Raw genomic sequence first — 12161 nt, 5'->3', positions numbered from 1 at the left:
CTGTCATATGGCCTGGGTCCAGTCTACTTGAAGGAACGCCTCCTCCCATATAGTCCTCCCCGTACACTCCGCTCCTTCAGGAAAAATTTTCTACAAACAAGAAAGACCAGACTAGCAGTGACCTCCCAGATAGTTTTTTCTGCTGCCACTCCAAAAATCTGGAACATTCTACTGAAAGAGATTTGCCAATTATCCTTGTTGGAGGCCTTCAAAAAGGCGACTAAAACTCTTCTCTTCCGGTAGGCCTACCCAGTCTGAGAATGTCCAGAACTGATTGAATCCATCCTCCCTGCCATCATTTGTGAACTGTGTAATAATTTTGATGTATTGCTATGTATTTTAATTGTGCTCTAATATGTGATTTTAAATTTGGGAGGGATGGTTAGCTTGGGGATTTGGTGGGGTTTATTGCTTATTTTTGTATACAGTGGTGCCTCGGGTTACGAAATTAATTCGTTCCGCCATTCCGTTCGTAACGCGAAAATTTCGTAACCCGAAAAGGCTTTCCGTTAGCGCTGGAAGCCTATAGCATTTGAATTTCGCGCCAAAATTAATTTCGTAACCCGAAAAATATTTCGTAACCCGGAACAGTTTTTTCCAATCCAACTTTTTCGTATCCCGGAAATTTCGTAACGCGGTCATTTCGTATCCCGAGGCACCAGTGTACTGTTTAATCATGCTGTTACCTGCCTCGATCCTCAAAACGGAAGAGGCGGAATATAAATAAATTTTCATTTCATTTCATTTCATACTTCTGTTATCGACATACTTGTGCTTGTCTAGAAGATCCAATGAATCAACTGTAAGTCAACACTTACATGAAAACCATTGATTCACTGGTCCCACTACTTTAGGACTAACAAAAGGATTCAGGCCCTTGCATTAAGGTACTGACTTTCTTCTTATTTTACCACTTCTAAAATCTACTGTTCTGTGATTATTAGGAAAGGTGTGAGGCTGAGCCAGCGGATCACTATTACAGATTCCTAGAATTCATAGTAGGACATGGTTTATAAAAAAGGGAGTTTACTGCACAAATATAACCATCCTCCTCCTATATATGTTATTTGCATTCATAAAATATAGTACCTTTGAAGTACTTTAGTTTCTTTTATTTTTTCCCCATAATAAAATCACTGTTATTGCAGTTTTACAGAGAAGGGTTGAGATCCTATAACACTTCGTCATAAGGTACATATTTGTTGACTGAGTTACATTACATAATCTCTGTACTGAATAGAAATGTAGCAGAAGCTATGTGGATCACCAGTCAAGTAGTATGGCTGACAACTCATTGTACTATTGCAATGCACTGAGTCACTATATGTTCACATGCTCCTCTTTGTACTTTAATGTGCTACAACATACACAATGGTCCCATGCACACAACTCCACTTACAGCACTGTCAGCTGGATATGATCATTGTGCATTGTCTTTAAGAAATCATGTATCTTTTTTAAAATCTGCCCATTATTAATAATGATAAAGTAATTCTGACATGGGAAAAAGAGATTAGCAAATTTTTATGGAAGGGAGGAAGAGCAAGGATTAGAGCCCAGGTATTACGGAAAAGGAAAGAAAATGGTGGTTGTGCTCTGCCCAACATGAAATTGTACTTTTGGGCAGCAGGTCTATTATGGCCTCAAGATTGGGTGAGATTAGAAAACAACAACTTGTTAAATATTGAATCATCTAATTTGAGGTATGGATGGCACGGATACTTATGGTATCGTAAAGATCTGGTTAATAAAGAGTTCATAAATCACTCGATTAGGAAGCCTTTGTTAAGAATTTGGAAAATAATAAGATCAATGTTCTACTCTAAGATACCATATTGGGCCTCTGCCCAAGAAGCTTTGTTTGGTAGATGGACAAGGACGCAAAGTTGGATAAGATATAAGGACTTAATTAAAAGATCGAGAAGAGGCAAAATAGAAATCAAAACCAAAGAGGAACTGGAAAGTAGTGGAGTTAAGGTTCAATGGTTTATGTATTTACAAATTAAATCCAAATTTAAAGAAGATTTATTAAAGGAGGGTTTAGAGACCCAGCCAAATGAGTTGGATAAAATTTTTTGGGATACAGATAAGGGGAAGATCTCAAAATTTTATAAATTACTGTCATCAAGGGAGCTTGAATCTGAATTGATTACATCCAATATGATAAGGTGGGCACAGGATGTGGGACACCCAATTAATCTGGAAAATTGGGAAAATTCATGGAAAAAACCAGCAAAATTCACGGTGGCCCAAGATTTGAAGGAAAATCACTTGAAAGTTGTAAACAGATGGTACTTGACGCCCTCAAGGCTATCCAAGATACATAATAACAAAAAAATCAATGTTGGAAGTGCGGCAAGGTAAAGGGAAGCTATTATCATGTATGGTGGTCTTGTTTTAAAGTTAGGCGCTTTTGGAAAAAGATTCATGTTAGTATACAGAAAATAATAAGAGTAAAATATATCATGACTCCGGAACTATACCTGCTTAATATGACTTCTCACTTGGGGACAGATCCGGAGAAAAGGTATTGGAAAATTGTGTTATATTTTATAACAGCGGCTCGAATACTTCTTGCCAAGTTTTGGAAAATGAATAGAGTACCTAATACAGATGAATGGATACAGAAAGTCTTGGAAATCAAAGCAATGGACAAACTAACTGCGATACTAAAGAATGAAGATTATAAAAATGATCTATGGTTACCTTTTGAAGATTATGTGTGTAAAAGATGAAATACAAGAATGTGAGAATGCAATCAAGTGTTAGAGATAAAATTCTGTGGAGATAGATCAATTTAATTACTATTTCTATTTCTATTTTTATGTGAACGCAAAGTATATGAATACATGTATATAATAAGATTTCAGGACGAAGAGTTATAACATAATAAAAATTCAACAGAGATTAGTAAGAAAGATACGTATAGTGAGAATGTGCAAGGGTGTATTAAAAATTTATTAATCATATGTCTATTCTCTGGATTGGCAATGTATAAAGAAGATGATATAGATATATAGAACATGTATGTTATGTGATGTTTGGATTATGTTTGTCAATGAAATAAATAAATACAATTTTTAAAAAAAGAAATCATTCTACATGTCTAGTACAACATATACACGTCTACATCACTAAGAGGATGCTGGTCAAGGAATGCACAAGCAGTGACCTGATCACAGCCAGTCAGTTAAGTGGATGTTAAGTGGAATTAAGGTCACACAAGTGAAAAGTCCAATTGTCTGGCTACTGAACCACACTGGCTTTTCATGTTTAAAATGAGAAATACAGAGGCTCAAGCACTGTGCCAGCTATATAGCATCATCATCATCACCAACAACAACACTTTTATTAAGAACTAGAATTTTAACCTATTGTGTTAGCTGATTTTAATTATTTTGTTTATAATTTAAAGTAAACAAAAGCTGAACCGATAGGACCTAAAATCCTTAAAATTCCATTTCACACCAGTTTCCATGCCAAATGGCCCCAAATCACAATTTTGTTTTTAAAGCCAAAGTTTGCTGATTGTCACAAACTTAAACAAAATCAGCTTATAAATGTGTATCATAGAGCAACAAATATCAAAACAGGAACCCTATCTATGGTTGTCACTTTGATCCCTTTATGTAACACACTAATTGTGGTAACTCTGCAAACTGTTTGTGGATATATGTAGCTTGGCAGGAAGGTAGAAAAACACTTTAAATTATAGTATAGATTGTCAAGTTTTCCTACAGAAGACACATTCTTTCCTAGACACATTCTTTTGCCCTCTAATAACTGTGCATTACTTAATGCTTAGAAAATGACACTGCACAATATATACCTTTATATGTATTAATAAGATTAATAATTTATTAATAATGCAGTATATTCTTTCCATGTTTGTGGCAAAAAATACTATCTTTGGGAACGAAACTTCAATGACACCAGATTCAGATGAGGGTCCTCAAGGGATGTCTCCAGTTGCAAGAGGGAATGCAACTGACCAGCCTCCCAAGTTTCCATCTGGAGCCTCTCTAGTTGGATGGGAGGAGAAGATCTTACCATTAGGAGGAGGAAGGGGAGGAAAAGCACACATACACTGACCTTGTCCAAGGGGTATTTCCCTTCCTATTCAGCCAACACCTTAAAGGAAGTGCAATCAGCAGGATCCTTTGTTGATCCTGTAGCAGAGCTGGAGAGTATGCCTGATCAGGGCAGCCTCATACCGGAACAAAGAAAATCCAAAGGCACCATACATGCTTGAAAGCCCTTCTTGCAGCTAGCTATGGGCCTGTGAAAACAGCTACAATGGTGGACTCCTCATTAAGGTTGCCCCACTCAGGGCTTTGATCCATCTTAGTTCACTGAAACAAACTCCCCAAGAGTTTAGGACACACTCGCCATGTTGTTTCGCTTTGTGCTGCCTGGCATCCCTCTGTGGGACAGACAGCTTCTAAAATTATCCTTGTTCCACCCCTTTTTCTGCTGGCTTAATAAAAATTTCAAGTGTAACTGGAGCTCAGGAAAGGCTAGCAATCTTCCTGCTCCCTGGGCTATTTTAGGATCAAGTTCCTTTTCCTCTTGCCTCTGCAGTTTCACAGGGAATATATGTATGTTTGTATATGTTTGTATATGCATGTATGTATATACATGTGTATATGTAGCCTATATGTATGCATCAATATATATACACACACAGAGGACTAAGCATGGGATTGAGAGAGGAGCACAACCTCCTTTGCAATATAACACCACAATCTCCTTCTTTGCAATACAACACCCTTCGGAAGTTATTTTGTCAGGTTCTCAGATTCAAACTTCCACTCAAGGGGCAGGTCAAGAAATTGCCTAGGCATGCAGGGCTTTTCTGTGGAGTCACAAAAGCAGTAAGGAATGGGTTACCCTTTGCACAGCAGATATGTTTCTCACACTGCCACCACAGGAACCTCCACTGAGGAGGGAGGGAAAATGGACATGTGCCAGGAAGCCACAGGCAGCCAAGGTTCCCGGCCATATATTCCTTTCTTGTATATATAGACATTTGTATTTAATTTTTCTTAGTCAAACATCACAGCATTCACCAGCAGACACAGGGCAGAAAAGCAAAAAAACATGTTCCCTATATATACTGGGAAGGACAACACAAGACTTATGAAACAGGAGCCCTTCTTTACTGACTCATGATTTTCAGGGGTACTTTTTATTGCTGTGATGTCTGGGATATGTTAGAACACATATGTTACACTTGAGAGACTTTTATTTTAATGAATAATAGCTCATAAATACTTGAAATAAATTTAAAGCCCTTTGGCACTCAGGAGTACACAGATATGTTTGCACATACATGCACACAGGGCAAACGATAGGTCAGTCTTGGAGAGGGGGCATACGGCATCCTGTTCATCATAATTGCATTCCAAATTTCTCCCCCACTTCCAGAGTTACACTTAATCACAAGCCCCACTCCCCAACATTTTCTTATATCCATCTGATCAGTTCACATCAAACAATTATTTATAATTGTTCATTTACTTCAATGCCTACCTTCTTCTCATTTCCCTCCAACTTGAACACTTTCCCACCCTTCCCTCTATCTCACTCTAATACTGGTTAGTGGTGAGATGTCTTACTGTTGGTCCCAGATGATGAGATGGAAGAGGTACTTGTACACATGCACTTTTCGGGTTTGCAGGGGGCTGCAGAGCTCTTTGCCACCATGACTGAGTGAGCATGAAAGATAGAAATCTTCATAACTGCAAAAAATTGAGGAGGGGAAAACAATATAGAAAGGGGAAAACATGAAAGAAATACCTTGACTTGATTTATTTTGTACACAGGAGCTGATTCCTTGGTGAGAATCTGTTTTAATCTCAAGCCTGAAACATCTTTTTCCAACTCTGTCCCCATGCCCCAAAGGAACTGAATGAATGACAAGCAAATCCCAGATGGTCCAAGCTTGGTCTATAATATATACAAAACCTGTCCATGCAGCCAGTAGTATTCTGATTGGTGGCTGACTCTTACCTACAATAGTTCTTCCCAGCTTTAGATTAATCAAAGCTTAAGTTATATTTCAGAATCTGTGTAAATCCTTTCATCTGCACTTATTCTGAAGGCATGGGAAGAGATGGACTGACAGTTGAGGGGTGGGGGCTAAGTATCTGTCCTGCTTTAGCTGTTTCAACAGAATTTTAACAGGAAATTTTATGTTTCCATTTTGATCTATCATTAACTGCCATTGAGATGGAAAACACACAATAGGTAAATATGTTTATATACTATAACATACCCTGTTGTAATGGCTTAGGTCCAGACTATGTGAGAGAACACATCTCCCCATACAAACCTGCTAGAGCCCTAAGATCTTCCAGGGAAGGCTTTTTTTCGGTCCCACCATCTTCCCTGGCTCGCTTGGTGAGGACATGGGAGAGAGCCTTCTTGGTCGCTACTCCCAACCTCTGGAATGCCATTCTGCAGAAGACTAGGTTGCCCCCCTCCCCCCTTGCATTTATTTGTGCAGGCTTTTAAACATATAATAATGACAGGGTGATTTTTAAAATATGGTGTGTGTGTGTGTGTGTTTTAGTTATGTTTCAATTTTTTTCTATGTTTTTGTATTTTATACTATTTTAACTAGATATTTTTAATTGTTTTTCATTTTTTATTGTGGTGTTTTAATAAGGTTTTATCTTCTGAGCCTCCTGGGGTCCCTTTTTTGGGAGAAAAGAGGCATAGAAGTGAAATAAATAAAAACAACCTTACTACGTTGAAATATAATAAGCCCATTCCTCCAATATGTTTCTTTCCTCTTTCTCTATAGTTCTGTGATTTTGTTTTTAGATTGCAGGCTACTTTGGACAGAGACCTGTCCAAAGGATAACTAATCGGAGTGTTAATAATATACGTTGGAAATGACTGGAAGGCACACAACATTAAATAAATATACACATATTACAGTACTACAGCTCAAGTATTGGGAAACACATGCCCTCCATATATTTTGGGCCAGTTTTCAGCAGTTTCATTTTCCCCGGGGCGACACAGAGGTGGGCCCATGATCTCCTGGCTTCAAGCAATTTGTTCCTTCACTGCCTTACTTACTCACTGCCACTGGCCCATGGCTTTTTTCCTCCTGCTGCCACTGCCTATGCTAGTGTAGTTATAGTGACACAGTGCACTAACAAGACTCCAGCCTTGTACTAAAATCCCAATTAGTTTCACTTGCAATTACTTTTATGGTAAGAAAATGTCATTAGCTGTTACTACTGTTGTAATGTACTTTCAAGTCATTTCTGATTTATGGCAATCCTAAATCAACCATATTGCAAGAGTTTTCTATGGATATGAGTGTGTCAGTGGGTTTCTGTGGTCAAGTGGGGAATTGAACCCTATCTCTAGAGTAGTCGTCTAATGCTCAAACCACTTCATCACACTGGCTCTTTAGTCATAAACATCTGGAGGGTTCTGGATTGCCTATCCTTACTGTGAAATCCCTATGCCACGAATAATAATCTGCTCCGTATAGTTAAAAGACATATCAAGTAGAAACATAAAGGGCAGGTAAAAGACATCAGTGTTTTAACATTCTTCAAAACCCATCCAGATTCAGTTATTCATATTATTAATAAGCTTGTTGAAATTGCTTAGATTCTCTCTTGAAATCAAAGATGTTATTTTCCTGAAATAGAACTTTATGGATTCACTGGTTTACAGTCATCGCTGCAATTCAGAGATTTATGTCAGCCTTCCTCAACTTCATGCCCTCCAGAAGAGATGGATTACAACTCCCATAACACAGCATAGCTGTCTAGGGATGATAGGAGCTGTAAACCAACACCATTTTTCACACCAGGTTGAGGAAAGCTATTCTAGGGATTCATTCTGACTTCATGCAATAATGCAGTTTGGATAGAATGATTGCACCAACCATGCTGTCTCTTAAAGGAAGGTCTCAGGATTGTCAAGCTAATTCTTATGCCCAATACAGTTCACTTTGATCGAACCCAAATCTGAGGTGAAAAGTCAGAGAATCCCCTTTCCCTCTGGTTTCAGGCAGACCCTAAAACATTTCCAGCTCATATTCTTCATCAAAGGAAAGGCTAGAAGGGGACATTTCTCCCACAGAACTTCAGGACCCCCTCCCTCCATCCCACTAACACATTATTATTATTATTATTATTATTATTATTATTATTATTATTATTATTATTATTAACCTTTATTTATGAAGCGCTGTAAATTTACACAGCGCTGTACATGCAATCTTTTTAGTTAGACAGGGTGTTTTCCTCAGGCTGTTATCTTTTTGTGGGGGACAGGGGGATGAGCTGCTCTCCTGATATCCTCTCAGCCAGCTGGATCGGCATACACCACTCAGAATGCCATCACATGGTGCTCTGTCAGAAGGGCCAGCCATGTGACAGGTGCCAAGAAATGATGCAGGGAGGGCTCCAGGGCGACAAAGGTCAGGACAGGCCTGGATTTCCCAGGCTACTGCCTTTGTTCAGAGTCACTCACTCCCTGGAATACATTAAGGAGGAGACAAAGGCAAGAGGTCCCTGGAGGGGTGGCGGCTAACGTTGCCATCACCTCCTCAATCACCCCCCTCACATGTTCCTGCTGCCGGAGGGATACGGATTCCCAATGGGTACCTCCCAGACGTTGCCTCCCTGCCTTCAGTGAAACACAAACACACAAGCAAAGGCTGCTTACAAAAGGAATGTCCCCTCCCTGCCTAGACTTCTTATTGTCCCCTAGATCCATTAAGCAATTCCCTTCCACTAACAGACATTGGCTGAGGGGGCATAAGCCCAGGCTGAGATGCAGCCATCTGTCACTGTCTTTAGGACTCAGTCAGGGAGGCGGGGTGCCTACCGCAATGGTCTTTGCTGCTGAAGCATTTCAGGGAACCTCTAGAAACAAGACTGGGTGGGAGGCAGAATGCTGCACTGAAGGATCAGCTAAATCCCTCATGAAGGTTTCTGCAGTTCTTCCACTTCAGCCAGCCAGCTTCCTCCATCCCTCCAAACGGAATTTCTTTAAAATAACAAGGGTGTGTGTTTTTTGTTTTTTAAAATCTAGTTCTGGACTGATTTCTTGCAAACATTATCAAGAACAAAACATGTGATATCAAATGTCTCTTCTTACTTTTTATTCAGACAGTGTAAGATCAGCATTGAACTCCCAACAGACACAAGGTGACTCAGATTTAAATGTCCAAGGTGTAGGGAATATATAACTTTCCAGATGCTGTTGAATTCCCATCAGCCCTATCCCAACTAAATTATTTTGATTATCTTTGGCGCGTTACAGACTGCCCGTTTGGGGCGGCCTGTATCCGGCCCTTTCCCCGCCGGATCGGGGCCTCAGCTGCCACAGCAGCAGCCTCTGAGGCCCCGATCCGCCGCTTTCCAGGCTGCGGGGAAGCAGCAAAAGGGGTGTCCTTGGGGAGGAGGAGAAAGGGGCCGCTTGGCCCCTTTCTGCTCTGCGTTGCTGGCGCAGCCATGTAAAGGCTGCGCCAAGTGACGCAAAGGTGGAAGGAGCTCCGAAATGGAGCTCCTTCCGGGGCCGCGGAAAGGGCGCCCCAGGCGCCCTCGCACGGCTCCACCACGTCACTTCCACGCCACCCCGTTTGGAGGCGGCACGGTTGTGACGTAGCAATGGCGGCCCCCATGTGGAACGGGCACCGCCATTTTGTACGGACTCAGTCTGTACTAGGGTTAGGGGTGTCAGGAAGTGATTCTCCTTCCTAACCCTAGTACGTCCTGGGGACGTACTATAGGCGCGTGTGTAACGCACCTTTGAGGAGAAACAGAAGGGCAGGAAAAAGTGGCTTGAAGCTGCCTTTTCTGAAGCCACATTGAAACCCCACCAACCACACCGCCGGTTCCCAAGGCAGCTGGAGTGCTCATGTCATGACCACATGATATGGCTTCAAGCCAAGAAGAAGTGGAAAAAAGCTGCTTCTTTTTGAAACAGTTTTTCTCTGCATAAGGCGCCTAGAGGGCACTTTCCTGCTGGCTTCAAGGCAAGTGTCATCTAAACACCACACCTTCCAGTCAGCCTGAAAGCACCTCTTTTTGCCTGTTGTTTAGCCCCTTTGAATGATGAGAAAAGAATTCCGAGGAAACCACTTCAGAAGGATGGACAAGCTCAGGATCCTAAAAGGTGACAGGGCTACAAGGCAATGACATTCATGCAAGACAATAGTGGGCCACCTATGTTAACACCAAACTAGATGTGACAAAGGAAATCAATGTACAGCAGGGCAGGGCATTTGGAGGCCCTCTGTGTTTTTGGACTACAGCTCCCAGCAGCCTTAGGTAGCAAAGCCATTGTTAAGGGATTATGGGAGCTGCAATCCAAAAGCAACTAGAGAACCATAAGTGATCATCCCTGATCTAGAGGTACTCTTGTTCTTAGCTTTAAATACAGGTGGTAAGAATGTTTCCTAAGTATCGGGGAAAAACATTGATGCTTACCTTGCTGCCCAAGTGATAGGTATGCGATGTGTGGCATAGACTGTGAAGGAGAGGGGGCAGGAGAGGAGTCGGGCTTCTTGGGAAAGATAGTGCTTCCTGTTCCCATGTACCACAGTCTGGAAGTCTGCATTGAATGTGTTGCAGTAGAGCTCCACTAGATCCAAGATTGAGGCTGTCAAAGCCTCCACAACTTTCTCTGCATGAGAGAGGATTCAACATACGGTAAGTACTTTAGAATGAAGTATAATCCCGCAAAGCACTATATGCATGACCAACTTTCTGACCACGGCTTCTTCTTACCAAGTTTGTCTTCCAATACTACTAGCGAATTATGGAAGTTCATGATAGCTTTAACAGATCTTTTAATAAAGAGTCTATATGGAAGGCTGTATTACTATGCAGATGTTTATTTATTTATATCACACTATTTATTTGTATCCCAATAAATATTTATTTATTTCCTCTGACATGAGACTCATGAGAATGTACAAGGCTAAAACAAAATAAAAGATATAAAATAACTTTTAAAAAATTACATTAGGGAAAAACATACAGCAGATACCCAGCACAAAAAGACATCCTACAGCCGCTTAATTATCAAATCCTTGTTTAAATAAAAATGTATTTGCTTCCCAGTGAAAGGAGAAGTGTGACAGGGCTAGGTAGCCTCCATGGAGGAACATTCCAGGAAGGCTCTCCCCAGTGTCTTCACCAGATAGGCCTGTAATAGTGGAAAAACCAAAAGAAAAACCTCCTTCAAGGATCTCAAGGCTCAGGGGAAATGCACAAAGCATGATAAAGCACTAAATACACACCCTTGGCTCGTACATTATAGACTACAGAATAAAATGCAAATAGAATATAGTTTGCTAGGTTTGTAATCTGTCAGGCTGAAAAGTGCAGTTTTGGAACAAACAAAATCTAGACTTACAGACACCAACACTCATAGAATACTATATCGCAAAGCTTATCCTTTACTTTCCAGTTTTTTCCCCTAAACTGGGCTACCAGTAGACACAATGATCTCTAACAAGTACAAAAAGTATTATTTAACCTTTATGTGTAAAAGTGAGGTGAACCTAGCCCAAATAACAGAACCCAAAACTGCTCTCAGGACCAAAGTAGGCAGAACTATACTCTTGACTGCAATTGTCTCTCCCCCTGAAGCAACTTTGATCTTTAGAACACACACATACCAGGGGTTTCTGTTCAAGGATCTTCCATTTGTCTAGCTCAGGGGTAGGCAACCTGCAGCCCGCGGGCCAGATGCGGCCCGGCAAGGCCTTGGGACCGGCCCCAGCCCGGTCCTGCCGCCAATTGCCGCTGGAGCCTTTGGCCTCTCGCGTGAGGGCGTGGGGCCTTTGGCCTATCAGGAGGAGGCGGGCAAGGGGGGGCAAGCGGCGGGCAAGAGGGGCAATTGTATATAGAAGCCTCCGAAACATGCATTTATATTAACATTTTTTTAAAAATCAGCAATTTTTTTTGCATGTCCTCCATTTTTTTTTTAAAAAAGTATCCTCCATTTGAAAATTTTGTCCCACATTTGTCCCGGTTTATTTATTTATGTAATTTTTTTAAAAAATTATTTAATTATTTATTTTTTGGCTTTGGCCCCCCAGTTGTCTGAGGGACAGCAACTCGGCCCCTGGCTCAAAAAGGTTGCCTACCCCTGGTCTAGCTTGACCTTCAAAC

General features: G+C 40.9%; 1 protein-coding gene across 1 annotated transcript in view; it reads right to left on the bottom strand.

The window, feature by feature from the left end:
* PIK3C2B (phosphatidylinositol-4-phosphate 3-kinase catalytic subunit type 2 beta) overlaps positions 1-12161 on the bottom strand; it is a 134221-nt gene that overhangs the window by 47601 nt on the left and 74459 nt on the right. The window contains exons 11-12 of the mRNA XM_089514574.1: positions 10470-10665; positions 5619-5741 (exon numbers count right to left, since the gene is read on the bottom strand). Of these exons, the coding sequence (XP_089370700.1) occupies positions 5619-5741; positions 10470-10665 (319 nt within the window). The remainder of the gene's footprint in view (positions 1-5618; positions 5742-10469; positions 10666-12161) is intronic.

This window comes from Sceloporus occidentalis, unplaced genomic scaffold, assembly GCF_023333645.1.
Source record: "Sceloporus occidentalis isolate IW3139 unplaced genomic scaffold, rSceOcc1.0.p SCAF_3, whole genome shotgun sequence".
NCBI lineage: Eukaryota > Metazoa > Chordata > Lepidosauria > Squamata > Phrynosomatidae > Sceloporus > Sceloporus occidentalis.
The sequence above is the reverse complement of the archived record's forward strand: the minus strand, read 5'-3'. Positions and strand labels throughout refer to the sequence as shown.